General features: G+C 35.9%; 1 protein-coding gene across 4 annotated transcripts in view; it reads left to right on the top strand.

The window, feature by feature from the left end:
- Positions 1 to 16,369, top strand: part of LOC145213570 (polycystin-1-like) — a 103,747-nt gene that overhangs the window by 75,250 nt on the left and 12,128 nt on the right. Inside the window, exons 43-53 of one of the 4 annotated variants that reach the window (XM_080081906.1) lie at positions 83 to 205; positions 757 to 884; positions 985 to 1,196; positions 1,374 to 1,481; positions 1,542 to 1,813; positions 4,950 to 5,077; positions 5,146 to 5,305; positions 8,516 to 8,686; positions 15,466 to 15,586; positions 15,646 to 15,806; positions 16,100 to 16,235. In XM_080081906.1, the coding sequence (XP_079938032.1) occupies positions 83 to 205; positions 757 to 884; positions 985 to 1,196; positions 1,374 to 1,481; positions 1,542 to 1,813; positions 4,950 to 5,077; positions 5,146 to 5,305; positions 8,516 to 8,686; positions 15,466 to 15,586; positions 15,646 to 15,806; positions 16,100 to 16,235 (1,720 nt within the window). Of the gene's footprint in view, positions 1 to 82; positions 206 to 756; positions 885 to 984; positions 1,197 to 1,373; positions 1,482 to 1,541; positions 1,814 to 4,949; positions 5,078 to 5,145; positions 5,306 to 8,515; positions 8,687 to 10,486; positions 10,881 to 12,201; positions 13,697 to 15,465; positions 15,587 to 15,645; positions 15,807 to 16,099; positions 16,236 to 16,369 lie in introns of those variants that run through there. The other 3 variants (XM_080081907.1, XM_080081908.1, XM_080081910.1) reach the window with 3 other exon arrangements.

Raw genomic sequence — 16,369 nt, forward strand, 5'->3', positions numbered from 1 at the left:
AAAAATTTTAGTTTTGCTTGGCACAATTTATATTGTAAATATTGTGCTTTGTTGCTTTATACAACTGTTTTGAGCACTTTAGAAACAAAAGCACTCTACCTGGTTATGATAATGACAATGACAGTTGCATCCAAGAGGACGATTTTTGGGACTCCTTGGTTACTGAAGACTTATTTGACAAAACAGCACTACAAAGAAATTCTAGGTGCCAACATTGTATTTGTGTGTTTTAATTGAGCTAATTTGATTCAAACTTTTTGTTAGATATGCCATTTTTTTTCTCTTCTTGCCGGTGAGAAATGTACATAAATATGTTTCATGTGTTTGATTTGTCTTGATAGCCCAAGCACTAGTGGGCCCCTAAAATGGGTGAAACATGCAAACTATGCCTGAATGTGATGAAGTTTAACCAATTTGTAAAACTTAAGGTTGTGAAGTTTCAATTACTGTGTTTAAATTTTAAAGCTTTGATTTATCTTCCTGAAATGGATGAACATTCTCAACAATATCTGAATTAGATAATATTTTGATAGTTTGTAGAATATGCTATTGTTAAGCCATTTAAGTCTGGTTGTACTAACAGTTATATTGAAAAATGTCAGGTAGTAACCTAATTGACAACAGGAACAAATGTATATATGTTGTAAATCAGACAAAAAATATATGTGGGTAATGTATAAATAGATGTAGTATTATGAACAAAATTGGTCACATGTAAAAAAAACATTTCTAGCTTTTTTACTTATATTTTGTTAGAGCTCTAACTTTGAAAAGGACCCATAAGGCTCTGTTTGGGGCAAGTGATCCATCATTTGAGCTCCCCAGCAAAAGTCCACTACCAGCAACAAAATGTGAGCTTGATCTTAATGAATGCGTGGAAAATGGCAAGTTGTTATTTGTGTTGTACATTTTTTTAAACTGTCATATTGATTCCTTATAACTGGTGTACATCATTTTTGGGATTAACTTGTTATTATTTTTTAGATCCTGATTCTAATAAAAGCTCTGAAAATGCATATTTGCTTCCGCATCAGTTCGTGTACCTTGCTTACTTTTTGTGCTATTCAGGAATAGTGATTTCAATATTTTTTATAATTTTGTATGGGCACACATTTGGTGTTGACAAAGCAACCCGTTGGTTGATCAGTATGTTAATATCACTTGGCGGAAGTCTGTTTTTGATTGAACCTATCAAGGTACGAGTGGTCATTTGTTGCACCTCAACTATTTGTAAAAGTTTGTAATGAATGCTTCAATGCTTCACAAGTATTGTGAAAAATGGCAATGGAGTATGTTGTGGACTGTTTTAAAATTATATTTGTTTGAAGAACCTCATGGCTGAAGATAGAAATATAAATATTTTGCAATTTTAGGTTGTAGTTTTTGCTGCATATGTTTCTTTATTCACAAAGCAGCAAGTTCCTGAATACGAAAATAAACCAAGTGATGAGCCTTTTATTGAAAATTATGAGCAGATGGAGGTGAACTTGAAATCGCTTTGTTTTATTAGGTTTTAAATATAACACAAACTTTTGTTATAGAAAAGAAACAAAATACGCCCACCAGGAGGATATGCACTTGAACAATGCAAAGAACAAGTAAAAAAGTCAAAACGGGCCAAAAAGATGTTGCAATGCTTGGTTGTTCATTCAGTTCTATTGTCTTCTTTGCTTAGTTTTATGTATGTTCAAATGGTGCCAAATGCCTACTGGGATGTTTTTTCTATCAAAACAGTTTTGCAACAGAATCACAGCTCAAATGAAACATCATTTCCACTCCATTTTAGCACCTCAACTCTTTATAGTGTTAGAACGTGAGTATTGTGTTAGATAATTTCTGCTTTTATTTTCTGAATTATATTGTTTATTCCCTTTTTCTCACGTCATCATTAAAGTTACCATAACTATGTTCTAAAATTGCTTTGAATGATAGATATAGCAATTATATACCGAGGTCAGTGGTTCCGAGGTCAGTATTATGGTCAGTTCTTACTCAAAGTAACAAAACCCACTGCCCTTGCTCACCAATAAAAATGTAGTTGGTAAATTTATGGAAGTCAACCAGTCAGTGGTGAATGGTCGATTAAATTAGGCAATTAAATGCAAATCTATTTGTGTTGAAACCTAATTCAAAAAAGATATTTGCTGTGTTCTCTCACTAGTGTACATTATGCCTTTTGCTGCTGTTCATTGATGGTTGTCACTAGTTGGGGATAAAGGTATCACTAGTTTATTGTTTGGTTGTTACTAGTATTTGTGTTGCGTACTAGTTTGCAATTATACACACCAGTGCGGCATGAGTAACTTTTCTCAAGGACAGCATTTTAGAGATAACCAAAAATAGTTCTTTCGCGTTTAACCTTACTCATAGAATGCCTACCACTCCCAAAACATGTTGCAATACCACACAAGTGCATTATTACCGCATACACTTGTGATGACGTCATACAGCATTGCCCAGCCTTGGGTTTACTGGTTGTGATATTACCCCCCATTTAAGCAAAATCTATGATTTTTGCAACAAAGAAGTCGCAACATTAAAAAACGAGGTCTAACGACATAACACAACTTAGTAAATACGATAAATATGTATTCCGAGCTACATACACCTTCAACATGTTGATGTGAAAGGTCCTACGCTTCCCATTGGCGTCTGGTACATAATCATTAACAAAGACTTTGTCAATCACTGTGAATGGTAATTTCCACTGCATTATGAGCTTGTTGTTATCTGTTGGCAGAAGTAATTAATGTCCTACCACAAGCTTTCGTAGCTTTGCTTTCTTGTTGAAGTGCCTTTTGACTTGTCCAACTCTTCCCTTGCCAGCGCTATTGTCGTCTCTATCCACTTTTCTAAGTCAATGGCATACTAATAACTTGTCTTCACTTCCGGAATACTGGCTGGAACAAGCTCAAATGGCGAGAAACCTGTAGCCTCCTGTGGGACCTTGCAATATGCGAACAACAACGCGTTTATAAACCTATTCCATTGCTCAGGCTGGTCGCTAAACAACCTCTTCAGCATTCATTTTAGCGTGCCATTGAATTTTTTAACGTGGCCATGCGGTGATTTTCTTAAGCGCCACTGCCTCCGGATAACATGTTGCATAATCGACAAGTGTTAAAATGTAATGGTGTCCTTATGCACTCATTAGATAAATAGGTCCGACAAGGTCCACCGCCACCCTCTTAAATGAACATCAATCAGAGGTTGACCCTGTACGGGCACCTTGTGTACGCTTCCTTTACTAATTATCCTTTGTCAAATGTCACACAACTAACAAAAACATCAGGCTTCGTCTCGTATATGAGGCCAGTAAAAGTTCTGCATAATCTTGTCACATGTCTTTTTGATTCCCAAATGTCCTCCCATGATCGAGTCATGAGCAACTTGCATAAATCTACTTTGCAGAGGAACGGGTACAACCAGCTGTCTCAACCAATTTCCTTCATTTACTTTGGGGTGCAAATACACCCAATAAAGCAGTCCGTCCATGTTCATAAATGTCGTTATTTGCTGTACTCTTACCCTTTCACCCTCACAGTCTGCAAATCGTTCAGAGACTTGTCACATCGTGTGCTTTTAAATCCATCACTGTCTGTAACCGGCCACTCTTCGCAAACTGGCACTTCGAGAGGTTTGTCATTTCTGTTACTCTTTTACCTCTGGGCCCTCGTAGTAACTGCTCATACTTTCCCCACATCACATCTGGATCATTGGCTTCTCTTGCACCAGCAATATTTGCAGTGCACAAATCGTGTGCCATTTTGGGCAGACACCACTTCACTGCTATAATAGGCAGTGTTTACTGTAATTTTAGCCACCTTGGCTTCGACCAGTTTGCCGTCAGCTAACTAGATAGACCCATGCTTATCCAGAAGCTGATCATCATCTACAAACTTTTTGTTGACCAAGATTCCAGTGCATCCAGTGTCTCTAAGTGCTGTTACTTTATGTCGACCAAAATAACCTTCAACAGGCGGCAAACGTGTGGTATTTCGTCAACCAAACATTTTACCTTGTGCTTTTGCGTAAGGCACTTTTGGCAGATTTGGTGGGTATGGACGTGACCTTCAGGCTTTGCCATTCTGAATTTCATATGATAGCCTTTTCCGTAAGATCACACTGATTTAGTAAGGCATGCTTTAACTGCCGATAAACAACTGCGCCGGTATCTGAAAGACTTGAGTAGACTTCTTAGGGTCTCCCTGCTTCCATCTTTACCGTAAATACTGGTAACTTGGGCACTTTTGCTCTGCTTCCAACAGTTATTTCCTGCCTGGTCGCTGTTGACTTTGGGCAAGCTGCTTCTTTAATTCAAGTTTACATTCTTTTTGTGCAAGAATCGTTGCTTCCTACAAGCTTCTAATCACTATTTTTCAGCTTAGCTTTTCTGACTAGACGCCTTTCTTCGCGTTCTTGATCCTGCTGTTCAGCTACGAACTTAATCAAAGTTTCTCAGGAAAGTTCCATTTGCTTTCCCATCTCTAATAGTTTCTCCATGCTGCTTACAAAAGGTCTGCTGATACCCACATAAATTGGATCCAAACTAAACTTTTACTAAATTTAGAAAATTCTCCAGAATTGTCGCTTAATAGTTTGCAATTATACACACAAGTACAACGTGCGTTTTTTCTTCTTACGGTCAGCATTTTAGAGATAACCAAAAATATTTTTTTTTTCAAGTTTATTCATAGAATGCCTGCCACCCCCAAAACATGTTGCAATACCACACAAACGCATTGTTACCACATACACTTGTTATACTGCTTACGACATCATATAGCATTGCCCAGCCTTACTGGTTGTGACAATTTGCACCCTCAAAAATTTGTTCAAGACTATGGGACTTATAAACAAGAAAATTATTATTTGTAAGCTTTGCATTATTCCCTGATTACGCTTATTTGTTTCACTGTTTACATCTTGATTTATTTGGTAAAATGCAGCATAGATGATGTTTGGACATGGACGGATAAGGTATTGGTGCCTTCAGTATTGTCCAACACTGGTGCAATTAGCTCCAACTTTAAAATACTTGGAAAGGCCAAAGTTTGTCAAAAAAGATACGTTTATGGTGATTATTTGCTTGTATGTTTTAAAATGATATTTCCCTACTAAAGCGTCAAAACTGTCTTGAATTAGAACAATGCACTCTGCCAGACAGCTTTGAAGGAAGTTTAACAAACAGTGACAACAAATGCATTTCTTCTAAAAATGTGGATACATCATCATACTCTTTATGGTGGAAAAACAATCCCATTACTAACAACACCCCTTGGTCATTTTCTTCATCAGTAAACAGGTACTGAACATTTGTTGTGAATAGACTGAAGTTAAATTTAAAAAAGCCCAGAGTGACCTTTGCTTGTGAGTTTTTTGTACAGCATACAAAGCTTTTGGTCACCCTTTTTGACTGGAACACATATTGTTTTCTAATGTTTTTTATGTAGTACAGTCTTGTGGTGTCAGAAGCATTAACAAATGCTGCCCAAAACACCTTTAGTGGTCATTTTTTTAAACATTCGCCTTGCAGATCAATTGTTGCAGAACTATAGTTTGGGTCATTATGGGTCCCCTTCCCTGAAGGGGACACATTTTGATTTTACTCGATTTCTTTTTTTTTTTTTTCTTTTTTTTTCTTTTTTTTTTTTTTCTTCCCTGAAGTTTGTCCACCCCATTTTGCCATGAAATCTTTGGTGAATTTAGATGAAACTTTCACAGATGGTAGATATGGTTGTGCAGATGTGCCATCTGCTTCGTTTGTCATGACAACCCCAGTATTTACCCCGCTAGCCCCCAAAATGTAAAATGTTGTTGGTGCGCACCACAAACGTTAGTTTTCTGCTATCCAACAAAGTGTAAAATGTTGTTGGTGCGCACCACAAATGTTAGTTTTCTGAGGTGTTATAAAGGCAACCAGACATTTGTTACCAGTGTTTGTGGGTTTGTTCGAGGATGTTTTGCAGTTGACACTTAACAGCCTTATGACGTCAGAAGCATTGACGAATTTTGCTAATAACACCTCTAGTGGTCAAAATGTTAAACATTGTCAGAATTGGATAAAATTTTACATGACTGTTGATTGGGTCATTGTGGTTTCATATTTTATACTTTTGGGATTTAAATCCCATCAGTTACCCCACTAACCCCTAAAATGGGTGAGTGTTTTAAACGCTGTCGGAATTAGATGAAATTTTGACAGCTTGTATAATTTGTCATTTTTAGGTTTCAATTGTTGTGTTTAACCCTGTAGCCCCAATATTTACCCCTCTAGCCCCCTAAAAGGGTGAATTTGTTAAACATTGTCCGAATTGGATGAAATTTGGACAGCTTATAGAGTGTGCTACTTACAGTTGTTGTTTGTTATGTTCAACTTTGTCGCCCCAACATTTACCCCACTAGCCCCCCAAAATGGGTCAATTTTTTAACAATGTCAGAATTAAATGAAATTTGGACAGCTTGTAGAGTGTGCATTTATAGGTGTATAATGTTGTGTTTTACCCTGTTGCCCCAGCATTTACCCCACTAGCCCCCCAAAATGGGTCAATTTTTCAAACTATGTCTGAATTAAATGAAATTTGGAGAGCTTGTACAGTGCAATATTTATAGGTGTTAATTGTTGGGTTCAACCCTGTAGCTCTATCATTTACTCCACTAGCCCCCAACAGTCACGTGCAATTCGCGCTGATTTGTGTTATAGGAGCTGATTGTTGTGTTTTAGCCTATTTTCTCACTGTTTAACACTTTTTTTCTCAGATAGACCATAAAATAGAAAAACCTTCAAAAATGTATAAATGGACTGAATTTGAATAGTTTGTTCTCCATATAGCATATTTATTCAGGCACAGTACCGATCACTGTGTTTTACCTTACAACACCCGACTTTCTCATGGTTATCTCTTGAAATGTATTATTTACAACTTTGCATGTGTGGGGGACCCATGAGTTTTTGCTTGCAGAAACAGCCAAGGTTATAAAAGACAATGGATGATATGGGACCTAATATAAAATTAGTGTAGAAAATATGTGTTATAGTGTATATGCAAGGGCAATATGTGCTAAGCCACCCTTCTAGTTGTGGTTTAGTGATTTATTAGATTGGGTGTGAACCCCATCAGGCACCCCACTAGCCCCCTAAAATGGGTAAACTTTTTTAACAATGTCCAAAATGGATGAAATTTGGACACTATAGAATACACCATTTGGATTTGACGACTAATGTACTTTACCCTGTATTACCCTTTCAGAAAGTTAGGTTTATAAATAATGTTGAAATTGGAAAAAAATGTGGACAGTTTGCCATTTTTAGGAGTCCACTTTTAAGTTTTACGCTGTAGCCCGACCATTTTTCCCACTAACCCCTAAAACAAACACAAACAAGGGCCAAATTGAATGAGATTTAAATAGTGTGTAGCCTACCTTATATACAAGGTATGTTTGGCGGAATGTTTATTGCCTTGTTTCAACTTATGGCTTCAAACTTAATGATGGATATCTCAGAATTTGCATTATTTACAACTAAAGCATGTATGGAGACCCATGAGTTTCTGCTTGGAGAAACAAACAAAGGTTAAAAAAATGCTGACTTTTATGGGACCCAACATAAAACAAGTATGGGGAATATCTTTACGTTTCAAAATAGGTTATAGTGTATGTGCAATGGTAAAATGTTACCCACCATTCCAGTGTATTCTAGATGTTGATTGGCAGTTAGTAATTTTATTGTTCAAACTAGAGCGGCCACCTGTGTGTTTTAATTTCCTGTCAAAACTGCGCACTTTCATTTTACAAAATTGAACATGTAAAATTATTTAATACTTCTGTTTCACCAGTTATAGTCCCACCATTTACCACTTCTCTCCTAGGACAAACTAAAAACAATGTCTGAATTGATTGTGCTTAGTGTAGCCCCACCATATACCCCATTAACCCTTATAATGGGTAAAATTTGCAAACGGAGTCAAAATTTAATGAAATTTGGACAGTTAGTAGATTATGCCATTGTCAGAAATGTAGTATTTTTAACTTTGCATGTGTGGGTGCCCATGATTTTCTGCCTGCAGAACAAACTAAGGTTATGAAAACATTAGCTATATGGGACCCAATAAAAATGTACAATAGTTTCGAGCAGGTCTTAGTGTATGTGCAATGAGTAAATGTGCCAAACCACCCTTTTTGTTACCAAATCGGTATTTTAATCCAAAACCGTTACCAAGTTGCACATACATATATATGTATGAGGACCTATTTGTTTCTCCTTGCAGAAACTATTATGTTGTAAAATGCCTAGTAGGTATAGGGGCTAAATTTATTTTTTACACCAAATGTACTTGTATCTATTTGAGTTGCAACAAAAGGTATGTGTAGATGAAGTGTACAATTAATTCTTGCATTTCATAATAAATTAAATCTGGCAGTCATAAAACAAAACTGTGCATTATGAATTTTCTTTCTTATGCTTGCCATGTGGGAACATCACTAAAATCTATAAACGCAAATAATTCTTGTTTAGCATCAAACTATTCGGACTGCATAAAGTGTACGATGATTCTGGATACTGTACTTACTTGGATGCAAACAACTCTGTGTCTCAGCTTGATCAACTGAAACAAGCAGCTTGGCTTGATAATCTTACCAGTCTTTGTTTTTTTGAATTTACACACTTCAGTTCTGTTACTTTGGGGTGAGAAAAATATTTCTGATAATTTTTGTCTATTTTTTTGGTTACCCAATGAGGATATTGTTTGTTTTTTAGTTTTAATTTTATTCCCTGATGTCTTCTCTAGTTGATTTTATAAATGTTTAATCAACTTATCAAATCTTTACAGTTAGTGGACAAGGTTGACATATGATTTGCTTGATCAAAAAGTCGTATTGGGCTAAATCCCACAAAAATAAAATCTTTAACTACTTATCCTTCCTACATACACTGCAAGTAGAAAAAACTAAAATTCATGTGCCATGCCAGCTAAGATGGTTGTCAACAGAAAAATGTACAAGCAAAATTTAAAAAAACATCGGATCGGCAGATCGGATTAAGCCTCGAGCCAGCTTGAGATTTGATCTGTTTCAGCGTCCTATTTACGTGTGCATTGCGTAAGACTCAGTCCACTTGTACTTGTGTACTTACCCTGAAAAAGGTTATTCATTATGGATCCACTTTCCTGAAGGGGACACATATTGTTTTTGTCTATATATATTTTTTCTTTTTTTCGTCTAACGCGGATTTGTTCCCACGTTTTGATCAAAAAAGAATGGTTCAACCCTTTTTAAATTTACACACATTTTAGATATTGGTCTAAAGACGGTCCATGTGAATTTTGACCCCATTTGATCACTCAGTTCACCCATAGCCCCTTAAAACATGAAATGTTTAAAACGGCTATGCTTGCAAAAGCAGATGATTCTGGAGTTTCATACTTTTTTGATTGGTACATTGCAGCCTTTTAAGTATTATGTAACTTGAAGTTGTATATATCCATTTTCACGCCTTTACCCCCAAATATTTGTTTGTTTGTTCACATGTTAATGAGGTCAGAAATACAAGACTTTACCTGCTGAAATTTTAAACAGCTGTGGATAGGGTACTTCTTGTTGGCTGTTAAAAATTTCGGTGCAATCGGCTCAGTAATTACTTTTACAGCCCCAAATATGTTTTTACATGCTGTCTTTTGTCAAATTTGTGCTCGCTCAGTGCACAGCTGATGCAATGGGAGTGATTGACGATAGTGGCGCATGGAAAAAAATGCCTCTGCTTCACGCATGAACGCGGTCGTCACTTGACCATTTTCTCACTGGTTGGAATTAAGATGTTACGATGTTAGTTATAAACGTTAATGTAAGTCATCTTATTCGTGTTTCGAAACGCAGAGCGACAACGCAGCATGATTTGTTACACCTGTGTAACGTGACTTCTCAAACTGAAAGCGTCAATGAAACTGTTTCAGAACAGGTTTTAGACATAGAAAGCCCAGCTAAGCAATCGTATTGTTGGTATGTAGAAACTCAACGGCGCCAGGGAACGCTATGTGCGGATTAAAAATCATAATTCAACGAACAAGTTTTAAAAGTTGGACTCCATTTTCCACCTCGTGAAAACAACGCGCAACTCAATGTCAAAAAAAGCCCAATTGGGTGCAAAAAGCGCAAACCTGCCCACTGAAAATGAATATCTCGGGCTCGTGCATAACTGGACGTGCTATTAGGCAGTCTTTTTGCACTGTGCAATTAAGATATGTTTGTGGATCATTTGAAAACATTAGTTATGCAATTGTTAATAAAGATGTACTAATACAGAAATCGTCCTGATCCACGGATGCTCAACAGACGATTCCAGTCACATATATTGACATTAATTAGATGATAAATTCAGCACACACTTAAATCAGGCTGTGTAGTGTATTTCTTATTGCAAAACCTTACGGAAATCAATTTCGCCCAAATTATGCAATTGTTGTATCACGCAGTTTGCGTCTTATGGCAGGTGTTGACAGCCCCCTCCTGCCACGATCGGCGCCATGTTTTTATCTTACAACATTCGCCCCCCGCGAGACAATGATCGCTGACGGAAATGAAACCGTGAAAAATCTACCCTAACCTCTGTTGTCTGGAGCTTTGCATTGACCCCAGCCGCAGGAAAAAATGTTGCCCCTATATAACATTTAATAGTTTAAGAAAACCACTTTATTCCAGTTTAACAATGATTGTGCCCTATTTTTACTGTTACCAAATCGCACATGCACATGTGTGGGGACCCATTAGATGAAATGTATGTGCCAAATATATATCCATTATAAATATAGTAAATGGTATATGTGATACATTGTTAAATATGATGTAGTATATATAAACTGGCAATATATACTAAAACCACTATTGTAGTTTTAATATATTTTTTCAAAAGGATTATTAGAGGCAATTTACCCTTGTTTATTGTATGACAAGAAATGCTTCTCTGTTTAGATATTTTCCAAAGAAAAAACATTAAGCTTTAGTTTTGTAGAAAGCAGTCTTTGGGTATTGTTTATCAACCAAAATGCCAACAGCTGTTTCTCTATATTTTAGTTGAGATTTCAGGAGTTTTTTGGATAATAAAGTTTATTTCTTAGTTCTGACTAAACCATTGGAAATCAGTTTTACAGTAAGTTTAGTGGATATAATGCATGATGGCGTTAAACATGGCTGGGAAAAACAATAGATTAGTTGCATCAAGTTTGTGACTGACTGAACTATGTGTCAAGAAGGTTGGTTGTTCATTGCTGACTGTATATTTCTGAATCATTACACATGTTACTTGCAATTTGTATTAAAAACACGTATAAACTTGTTCATTGAAAGGTGAAGCAAATGTGCAACAACATTGGAAAAAAATACTACTTTCTTTTGGTAACAGTTTGGTTTTGGTTAATTATGGGTTAATTATGAAGGGGACACATATTGTTTTTGTCATTTTTTTTCGGTCTAACACTGATTTGTTATATGCAGTTGGTCAAGAAAGAGTACTTTACATTTATTTAAATTTGGACAGATGTTAGTTAGAAATTCAAATTTGATCCTCCTGAAGTTTGACCCCCAATGACCTAGTGGTTCACCCACAGGCCCCTAAAACATATTTTTTTAAATCGGCTGTACTGAATAAAGTACATAATCTAGGAGTTTCATGCTTTGTTGGTTAGTGCAATGTAAAATATTCTAATGTTTGATTGGATTTTGTTGGTTAGTGCAATGTAAGAATTTTCTAATGTTTGATTGGATTCACCCATTTTTTACCCCTTAGACCCCGAAATAGTCATTTTTAGCTTTTGGCCAGAAATACAAGCTTTAATGTGCTGAAATTTCAAACAATTGTTTGCAGTAGGTTACTCATTTAAACTCATTTTTTTTGATAGGATACTACTGGTCAATGGTACTTGTTTCGCGAAACAAAGTCAAGTGAAAAACAATTTGTTATGTATGCCTTTGTAGCAAATTGCTTTTTAATTTATGGTGTCTGTAAAACAACTGCTAAGGCTTTCTAGAAAAACTTGTGTTTAAAAACTGACTATGGACGACAATATCAAGGTCAAAGCAAGAGATTAAATTGTATTTTTTCCGTTATTTTTTACTGTGTTTGTAATTATATGACAATAATGATGCAAAAAGAATACGGACAAAACTTTTTTAAATTGAGTTAATGCTTTCTAATTATTTCTCCTTAAGAATCTAGAAATAAAAGAAGAAGGAAAAGGAGAAGAGATAACAGGCCAGGCCGGGGGCAAATGAATTGGTTTTACTGTTTGGTTTGTTTTACTTTTACAACTGTTGTTTCTGCAGAACGACTGAAGATGATGCCCTTTTGGGTGAAATACATATCGTTAAACAATATTTGTGGACTGATTTTGATTAGAAAGCACTGTTGCTTCGTCAATTATTCCTTGATCAAGTCTGGCATCAATTTTGTTCTTTACACATTTTTTAAAGGGATATCTAAAACTGGTGGTTATGTGATTGATAATTGTTTTATCTCCAGTACTGGCTGGTTGTATCTACAGTACAAGTATCTTATAATTATTGTATATTGATTGCAGGAATGACTAGTCAAACAAATATACAGGCATTTTTCCTGACAAAATGCAAGCGTATCTAAGAAGACATTTTATATTGAATGTTGAGTTATTTAAAAGTTGTCACATGCAATGTAAATAAACATCTTGAACACATACTCAAATCCTTTAGCAACCTCCTAACTAACCCCCGTGGAAGGTTGCTATATCTGGGAGCTTTATTTCGTTATGTTTAACCAAATAAGAGTCAAAACTTCGTGTGGTCACCATGACAGTGAAACACTTAATGCAACCCCGCTTTGTGTTCTCAAAATTGTGGGTTTTACATTGTCACATTTCGTTTTCACGGGTATGCTAAAGATTGGAAATGACTGGCTATCAGAGGTTCCTTAACAGCTAAGGCATGTGTACTCTGATCAGCAACAAACCTTCTCTTTTACATTTATTCAGGTCCAACAACTTTATCTGCACATAATCAAAACATCAAATTCACTAGTTCAACACTACTTCGAGTTATATCTCTATTAGATGGGGGCTCTTATAAAGCTTGCATAATAATGATTGAGGTAAAAGGTGTTAGCTCGTTATGACCATTTTCCACAGATAAAACAATAAACACTGCAACGGGTATAGGCAACACAATAAAACTGGCACATTAGAACAATAACAAAACAATAGCGTCTGCAAAAATTGATTCTAGACGAACAGAAATTGCCTATGATCCGTGGTAACTGGGGGCGGGATATTGTCATGGGGAGGTCTAGAACATTTGTGACATACATGAAAACTTTCTTTTCACACAAACATCTCATTTCAACAGCATATTCAGAAAGGTCTTCCAAAAATTTTGCAAATATTTAAAATGTGGGCGCCTATGAACAGCAATACATATACAGCACCACAATGCCTAATTAGAACACAGGCACCACATCGGTTATAAACATTTTTTTACTGCTTTGTGTATTTCTATTGTGTGAATTCTGATAACTGGAGGTGGAGATGTTTTTTGTTTTCATTTATGTCCTGTTCACTTTCTTTTCGAATAAATTTGTAAATGTGTCATGTGTTTGTGTTGTTCTTCAAAATAAAACATGTGGATTAAACGTGGATAGAATCAACAGCATATGGTTTTGGGTGGTGTCTTAGTATCATTACAAAATATCAATATAATTTTGTTACAGTTCATAAATTTAGTTGCATTAAAGGCATTAAATAGTTTAATCAAATTAAACTATTAATCGAGAAGCGGATTTAATCCGTTGCATGCACTTTTTGCATGAAATATTTGATGGATCTTGATGAAACTTTCACAGGTGGTAAAAATGGTCATGTAGATGTTCCGTTTGATTTGTTTGACTCGATAGCCCTTAGTATTTACCCCAACAGCTCCTTAAAATGGGTAAACTTGTAAACAATGTCCGATGGGATCAAATTTCGAAAGTTTGTTATTTTTGCCATATTTAGGTGTTGATTGTTGTGTTTCACCCTGTAGCCCCCATATTTACCCCACTACCCCCTAAAATGGGTAATTTTTTGAAACAATGTCTGAATTTGATGAAATTTGGACAGTTTGTTTATTTTGGAATTTATTGGTGTCAATTGTTGTGATTCACTCTGTAGCCCCAATGTTTGCCCTTCTTAACCCTAAAAATTCCTTCTTACCCCCCTCTAAAATGTTTGCCCTTCTTACCCAAATTTGATGAAATTCAGACAGTTTATAAAATACATCATTCATTGATGTGTTTTACCCTGTTAGCCCCACCGTTACCCCATTAACCTCTAAAATGGGTGTAATTTCTATACACAGGCCGAGTTGAATGTAATTTGAACGTTGCAATATGTCATTTTTAGATGTCAGTTGTCAGGTTTTGCCCTGCAGTCCCATCAGTTACCCTATTAGCCCCCTAACAACAACTTTTTAAACAATGTCTGAATTTCATAAAGCTTGAGCAGTTGTAGAATATGCCATTTTGAGGAAGTTATACTATGAAAGCTGCAGACAGTGCACACTGTTTCGACCTATAAGGTCTCATCAGTGCAGCTGGTGACGAGAGATCGGCCGCATTGGCTAGTGTAGCCATCAAACGGCACTCCAGTTTGTGGTGAGCAACAGGGTACAACCCCGACTTCACTGTGGTTCCCAAGCAGTTGCTTGGCCACTGTGAGCCAGTTTCAATTGTGCTGTATGCCCAGTTGTGGCATCGCACAGACTGGGTGATGTATGGGGTTGTACCCTGTTGCTCACCACAAACTGGAGTGCCGTTTGATGGCTACACTAGCCAATGCGGCCGATCTCTCGTCACCAGCTGCACTGATGAGACCTTATAGGTCGAAACAGTGTGCACTGTCTGCAGCTTATCATTTATTGGCTCATATGCTTTTACATTTATACTATGAAGCTCCACCATTTACCACACTCACCCTTCAAATGGGTAAATATTGCACACAAAGGCCAATTTCAATGTGACTTGTAAAATTTTAGCCTCATATTGCATGATTATTTTTGCAGACTTTTTATCGCCCTGTTCAAACTCGTAGAACCAAAACTTATCATAGTTATATTGTAAAATGCATCATTTACAACTTTGCATGTGTGGGGACTCATGAGTTTCTGCTTGCAGAAGCAATTAAGGTTATAAAAGTCAGTGGCTGATATGGGACTGATTATAAAGTAAGTGTAGGATATATATGTATGTTAAGAAAAGGGTCTCAATGTATGTACACTGGCAAATGTGCTAAGCCACCTTTCTAATTTCAAATTGGTACTATTGATCACATTTTTTTTCTGTTTTCATGGTAATAAAAAGCCCCCTATCTAGTTTAGAGTTATGTAGAATTGCGAAGTGGTGCAAACCATCAAGTTTGTACAACTAAACTCAAGTTGTAAGGAGATAATGCATACCCTGTATTGTATTGCTAGGTCAATTGTTTCCCTTGTACTGTTTGAAGTTGATGAGACTGGAGTGGTGGTTGCTTCCTATACTGGATTGAGTACTCGCATATTTCTGCCTCATTATGTTACTTTGGACATGATTTTCATGGTATGTCAATTACCCTTATTTCCCAACTAATATTACAATAAAACGTTTTATTTGTGCAGGGAATATTTGGAATTGTTGTAATATTTCTTTGGTGCTATGAGTTTTACAAGATGTTCAAAAACAGACAAAAAATTTTACAATATTTTAAATCACCATCAACTTACAGAAATGTTTTTGTCTTACTTTTGTCATCCATTTGTTGTTCTCTGTATATTTACAAGTAAGTTTCCAAAAATACCCAAGTATAAATACTAATTGCAGCAAATACAGTGCTTTTATACTTGGCTTTGTTTTACCACTCTTAACAGTCACTTGATAAACAGCAGTGTGACATGACCACATAGTGAAAAAAATTGGATGTTAAAAGCTTTATTTTTCAAATTTGAAATAAACTAGATATTACTTGACTTGATAATTATAAACCACTGTGCTGCCATATCTTAAACAGTGAATATGTTTAGTGTTTATTTGGGTTACCCCTTTTACAAGCTTCTTTTCTTAATTTTTTGAAAGGCTGTTGCTGTTGACTTACTCAATGACAAGTTACATGGAATCCAAACAAAAGTTTTCAAGTTTTTATGATGTGGCATGTGTATCAAGATTATTGACCATTTTTTCAGCAATACTTCTTACAACTGTTTGTGCAAAGGTTATTATGGCTTTCAAGAATTTTTCTTATGTGACTGGTTTTTGGTATATATATTTAGATTTTGGTTAAATTTCAAAGGGCTTTTGTAAAATGCTACTTAACAAACAAATAAATATGTTTTTCAGAGTTTATGG

This window comes from Phallusia mammillata, chromosome 2 (assembly GCF_965637545.1).
Source record: "Phallusia mammillata chromosome 2, kaPhaMamm4.hap1.1, whole genome shotgun sequence".
In the NCBI taxonomy this organism is placed as follows: domain Eukaryota; kingdom Metazoa; phylum Chordata; class Ascidiacea; order Phlebobranchia; family Ascidiidae; genus Phallusia; species Phallusia mammillata.